Source organism: Mustela erminea, chromosome 3 (assembly GCF_009829155.1).
Source record: "Mustela erminea isolate mMusErm1 chromosome 3, mMusErm1.Pri, whole genome shotgun sequence".
Lineage (NCBI taxonomy): Eukaryota > Metazoa > Chordata > Mammalia > Carnivora > Mustelidae > Mustela > Mustela erminea.
This window is the reverse complement of record NC_045616.1, coordinates 24,136,099-24,142,767: the sequence shown is the minus strand read 5'-3', so window position 1 is coordinate 24,142,767 and position 6,669 is coordinate 24,136,099. Positions and strand designations below refer to the sequence as shown.

The 6,669-nt window shown below is 39.6% G+C and overlaps 1 protein-coding gene across 1 annotated transcript; it reads right to left on the bottom strand.

Moving 5' to 3' along the window:
- Nucleotides 1-311: 311 nt before the first annotated feature.
- LOC116586000 (HIG1 domain family member 1A, mitochondrial-like) lies at nt 312-1,069 on the bottom strand. Its single transcript, XM_032335458.1, has one exon. The coding sequence runs from the start codon at nt 695-697 to the stop codon at nt 416-418; it is 282 nt and encodes a 93-aa protein (XP_032191349.1). The 5' UTR covers nt 698-1,069; the 3' UTR covers nt 312-415.
- Between the last annotated feature and the right edge of the window lie 5,600 nt (nt 1,070-6,669).

The window sequence follows — 6,669 nt, the reverse complement described above, 5'->3', positions numbered from 1 at the left end:
ATGGGATTCCTACATAACATCAAAAGCATTTTTTTTTTTTTCAAAAGCATGTTTTGATACTAGAATCAAATCAGCAACTAGGCGTACTTCAGGACTGGCACAATGTCCTCTTTATAACTGATTTTATCATAAGAGTTTAAGGAGGAGCATATTTTCCACTGTCCAGTCCATTTAAAAGTGACATGTTTCTTCTTTTGTGCTAATGTGACCCCCCTGAATGACCTAGCTAGTTGATTGGTCACTAGTAATTTGGTAACCAGTCAAATCAAGCCTGTAAGAAAGGAAGCCAATTCTTAAACTATCATATTATCTGACCCATTCAAATAATTTATTTTCAACATAAACATATAAACTCAATATGAGATGCCTAAGTAAAGCAAATACCACCAACAAAACTGAGACAGCTTCTCTTCCTCTAAGGTTTAGGCTTTGCCCAGAATTCCTTATACATGGAATGCCCCATATCAAGAGTCATTGCTCCCACAACAAAGTGTTGGGCTGCCACACGCATGTGGATCAAGTGAACAGACATTTTAGTATTTCCCCTGCTCTTCAATTTATATAATCCATATGCAACAATTGCTGCAAACCTGGCCATTGCAATGGGAACAAACGGTGCCTCTCTAGCTTTTCGGATAAGTTTACATCCCTGATCTTCATCATATGAAGAAAGAGAAACATCTGTGTGAGTTGACATAGTGGCTGAAGAATCCTCCTACAGGGACAGGACTCAGTCTCCAACTGGTTTCTCAGAAATGGTCTTAATTATACATTTTTTTCAGACCTGCTAGATTGCAAATAAGTTGACTATGATATATTATGCAGTTATGCATGAGAAGTGATGGTAAATTAAAAAAAAAAGGTAGATAAATAAACTCACTGTTTCTGAGGTTTGTTCATTAGATAAAAGCTAATACTTAAATTTAGTTCATGTTGCCACCTGTGAAAGCTGGTATACAAATGGACTACTGGGGGAAAAAAAAGAGTAACACTAGATATTCAACAAGATAGTCAAATTCAGGATGTTTCTTCTTCAAGGGTAGTAGATTTAGCATTCTATGTAGAAGATTTGCTTCCAGGACAATTAGACTCCATATCCTCTCTCTAAATGACCCAAATGGTGTCATTACCACAGCCATATCCCCCAAAGTCACCATCAATTCATGAGTCTCTAACTGCAGAGAAGAATGCATTCCAAAGTCCAAGGAAGGATTTTTTTCAAAGTCTAAATGATACAAATGGGAGGACCTGATAGCATAAGCTGTATTTAATGGGAATCTCTGATATCTCAAGCCATTGGCCAGCCACAATCTCTCTAAAAACAAAAACAAACACCAACAATGACAGGATCAGTAAAAAGCTAGAACTTATTAAACAAGCTCAAGTTCCATGGCTCCAAGAGGTGCCAAGGTAGTTAAGTGCTGTTCATCGGCCCTCTCCTGTATCCTGTTCTACATTTCTTTTTCCCTGCCTCATTACTTTTACTGACCTAGGTTGTTTACCCAGTGGAATGGCCTAGATTTAATCTCTGAGAAGTATGAGCCCCTAGTTATCTTGGATTGCTGCAATTGCACATTTAATGTTTTCCCTGATTGTGGACATACCAAAAGGTATCCTAGCGATGTCCAGCCTCCAGACACACTTGATCCTTTCTGTGGTATCTAGTAACAGTTTTAGGTCCCTAGATCTTCATGCTTATCAGGGCTGATTACATCCAAAAGTGCAATAACTTCTTTCTCTGCTGCTCTGTAAGAAAGACTAGATTTTTCTTTCTTTCTTTTTTTTTTTTTAACTCTTAGAGACATAACACTATTCAATAGCCACCAGATCAATGCTGTATCCTCTACCAAATATACTTTCAGGCTCCCACCCAAAACAATCATCCCTCTGTTTAGTAACTTGGCTGAGAGCCAATTTTTCTGAGGCAGCAGCTTCCAGGTGATGTGACAGGATTACACGCCTGTCCTACCTGCTTATCGTAAAACTGGCCCTGGGGTCTAAGGCAGTGATACGATAGATCACATGTAAAGTAGACACGTAGATGCTTTACTCTGATCTCCCTTCCAGGAGGAACTCATGGCCCACTCTAGGAGGTACATTCAACAGACAGTGCCATGTATCAGTTCTCAGCATCTGCTGAGAGTGGTCAGTATTTAGCAACTTAATGAGGAAGGGGTGTAAATCCCCAGGCATTTCTACTTGGCGCAGGACCACTCTGACAAATAATATTTGCTCCAAAGCTCCCCACTAGTAGGCAATGGCTGTAAAATAAGTTTCACAGTTCAACTTCTCTCTATACCCAACCCTGCTTTTATTTTCCTCTTTTGGTAGGTTTTAGTCACTAATTAACACCTTATATTCCTCCAGAAAATCCAATCAAGGATAATTTGTGCCGAGGAAGTAGAAAAAGGCAAGATGGCAATTTCTCATCTTGCCCACTAGTCCATATACACAAGGAGTCCACAGAAACCAAGTAGCAGCCACAGTTTAGAGTTCAATAGGACTTTCTATGTGCTTCCTAGAAAAAGACTGACCCTTTGGGGAACTAGGATCTCTAATGAGGCACAGTATAGAATTTCAGAAAGAAGAAACAAAATGTCCCCCAGTGGGTCATCAGGAGTGATGCTAACTTTACCTCTTCTACCCCCTCTACTCTTCCCAATAGGGACAAAGTATAGCATTAAAGGTTTTGCTACAATTAATACACTGCATAGCAGAGGTATTTACAGAGGTTCTGAAAACGTGCAGAGTACGCTCATAACTTGGCATTTTAATTGCACCTTTGGTTGGGTATTCCAATATTCTAGCATTTGTACATCTCCTGAGCGATTCAGTATGTGGTAAAAAGGGGAGGGATCCCAAAGTCCTACACGCAATTCCATACTTCCATTGAGAGAAAAAGGAACTCCTGGTCTGTTTTGATATGTGATATCCCATGGTGGTAAACCAAACACGAAACACTCTGTTTGAAAAATGGTACTAACTGGAGCCTTGAGAGGATAAAAATCCATTGCACATTCAGGACGTGTCTCTTCTTACTAAACTAAATATATGACCTTTCTAGAACAGAAAGGATTCAATACATCAACTTGCCGCCCAATGAACAACAGGAATTCCTGAGGAAGAGTGCCATCTGGTGACAGCAATAACTAAAAGAGCCTTGGTAAAAAGGAGTTCATGCTGTTGGACCTATGCATAGCCTTCTCTGCCATCATGACCACTACAGAGAGTTCTGGGTTGGAAAACTTGCTCTCCTCTGGGAACTGGATTAGTGTTGGGGACTTTTGATGGAAAAGCTAGCACACAACCCTTAAGATGTCCATCTTACCCTCTTCTGCTGGCACAAACTGAACAGTACCCCTATTGGCTACCCACTTATTCTTCTCCTAGAGGTGACATACTCTGTTAACCACCTCCATAGCACTCTGTAGCCAACCTCCCCTGGCTGCTGCTGCTCCCCTATGGCCCTTCATGATGATTCCATCCACCAGCTTATGGAGGTTAAGTGATCCCAGGCATCCTCTTTCCCACCCCTGCCCCAGGATATACCATCATTCTTATTGTGTTTTTGAGCCTGTCTTTACCCTCTTGGCCTTTTCATAAATATCATCATCTGACAGATTTCCACCTCATTCCATCCACCAAGTGTCACCACAATGCTGCCAATTCTACTTCACCTAGGATGAGCCATCGGTTTTCCCAAAGGTCTTTACCAGGTGTTTAGTCTGATATCCCAGGAGAGTTGTCCCAAATAAATTAAACTGTGGTGGGTCCTGACAATTCATGATGGCTATGTTTTGCAATTCTTAAAGGGTATAGTTATTTTTCTTTTCCTTGTTAGACCCAGAACACCCCTGGATGTCTTAGGTTATAATTTAAGCCCAGCGTAAAATCTAGAGAGCAGAAAGGGCAACAGAAACTAATCCTGAGTGCCATACATGAGTTACAGAAGAGAAGCATTTGCACCATCTTACAAAATGGGAAAAATCTCTCTCGTAACAGGGAATAATACACTATGTCTATGGAGTCATAGAGGAAAATGAGAATTCTTGATTAGGGGGGATATCAATCACTCCCATTTTTATATATCTAGGTCCCATGTTTTCCCAGCTAGGGTCCTTATCTTAGCAAGCAGATCCTGTCTTTGTTGAATTTGACCTCTTGTGGAAAGTGTCTTCTCCTATAATTAGGACCTGATCTGATTCTCAGAAATGATATTCTCTCCCAATGCAGGAGAGATGAGCTTCTTTATATGCTACCAAGGAGGAGTTCCAACTTTCTCACTCCACTCATAAACAGCAATTAATTAATCTCAGTTTTTCCAGAAAACAACAACAACTTTTCTAAAGCTTCAATGAAAGTGGATGTGTATGCTCACCACAGGCGGCTCCTACCACACCAGGATATCCGACTGTGGTAAATACCTCTTGACTGGTCAAATGTTTTAGGGTTTCATATATTTCCCTATCAGGACCTCCACTGTTAATACAGGATGCATTCAAGGCCATGCATCCCATCTCCTACTAAGAGCTCTATCACTCTTAGGATCAAATCCTGGACCTAATTTTTGGCATAATCTCTCATAATCTCTCAGGAAATGAGAATAGATTTAGATAAGGCCATAGATGTCTTCTAGCTTTTAGAGCATGCTCTGAGGAAAGAGTTCACACTCTGATGCTATTGTTCTCTTTTTTCAAAAAATTTACAGCTATTAACAAAAGCCAGCAAAGAGCAGAGTCCTTACAATCACCACTGCTCCTTTATCTTTCAGTTGCTGGAGATATTGATTGTATAAACCCCTACATACCCTTGCATCTAAATGACATCTCAGTTTATCACTCATGGGGCTCATGGCAAGAAAGATGCTACAGTATTCATTGGTCATTAACACTCATTCCACTTATTACCAAGAAGCATCCCCTGTTGCCATCCAACTAATGAGTAATTCAGTTCCAGACTAATACTCCACTGTTCTGCTTCTTGGGCCATTTGCATTACAACATTTCCATTTCCATTACAACCACCACGATGTTGGAGAAAGCATTTAAGCAAAGATAAAGAAAGATTCAGAAACTTGATGTGGACAGCTACTACCCTGCAAATCAACTCAGAGTTACTCAGTTACTCAGAGTTGAAGTTATATATGGTGGGCATCAAAAGTGCCTCCCAGGGATGCCTGGGTGGCTCAGTTGGTTAAGCGGCTGCCTTCAGCTCAGGTCATGATCCCAGCGTCCTGGGATCGAGTCCCAGATCAGACTCCTTGCTCCACAGGGAGCCTGCTTCTCCCTCTGCCACTCTGTCTGCCTGTGCTCTCTCTCCCCCACCTCTCTCTGACAAATAATTAAATAAAAATCTTTAAAAAAAAAAGTGCCTCCCATAATCATTTAAACATTTATTTTTATTTTTAAGTTTATTTATTTATTTATAACCAATGTGGGACTTGAACTCACAACCCTGAGATCAAGAGATGCATGCTCTTCTGACTGAGCCAGCCAGGGGCCTGTTAGTCATTTCTTAAAGGATAAATCCAATGAACTTCTTGAACATGCCTCACCTTTCTTGTCCCATAATTTTTCAAAAAGTACATCTAAAGATAAAATATACCAATGTGAATTTATAGTTAACCCATTGTTTATACTTGGCTTCATGATCAATTCATAGCATAGGCAAATCTGTGTTATTTGAGCTAGCTCATTCAAAAACATGCAAACAAAAACAAAAACAAAATGCTCTATAAAATCACACCTGTTGCAGCTTCTTAAAATAATTTAACCTGATGTACTTTATATTAAAATGAGTTTTGGAAGTAGTCCTTTTCATTAAAAGCCAATCTACTACCTTTTTCAAAATGCAGTTGGAAAGACAATGTACGATGAGTAACATCTGAATGATTTTTGAAATTCTTAACAGCAAATTAAATAAAATTGAAAACATAATCAGTGAAATTTAAATGACTGTTTGTGGGGTGAATGACAGTGAATCTCAGTGGTAAAGAAAAGGAAAAGTAAGTGGGTCACATCAATCTTTACCATTGTTTCAACCTATTCTTTCCCCAAACATTTCACTCCCTTTTTCAGGATAGATAGAAAAAGTAAATGAAAGTACTCTAAGATTAGTAAGTTTCACTTTATTTTTTTAAAGATTTATTTATTTGATCACTTTTTGGGCTTTTGGCTAAGATCAAGTGTAAAGATTTATTTATTTGAGAGCGTGTGCACCAGAGCATGAGCAGGGGGAGGGGCAGAGGGATATGGAGAAGCAGACCGCCCGCTGAGCAGGGAACCTGAGGGGACCTGAGGTCCATCCAGGACTCTGGGATCATGACCTGAGCTTATGGCAGATGCTTAAAGGACTGAGCCACACAGGAACCCAAGTTAGTAAATTTCAGAAGAATTTCAAGTTAGTATCTCTCCTATAAGCAAGATACCTTCTTGAAGGCAGACAATCTGAAATTCACATGCAAATGATAATAAATTTTTTTTTACAATGACTTTGAGAACACATACGTAGAAGCATGTATCAATACAGGATCAGATAACCTTTTTCAATGATAAGGATGAAGAAGAGTTAAGAATATTCTCCATGCATTCATGGAGCCACAGCCATATATCCTATACTTTTATGATGAAAAATGGCATATATCTACTTCCCAATTGATATTCCACTTAA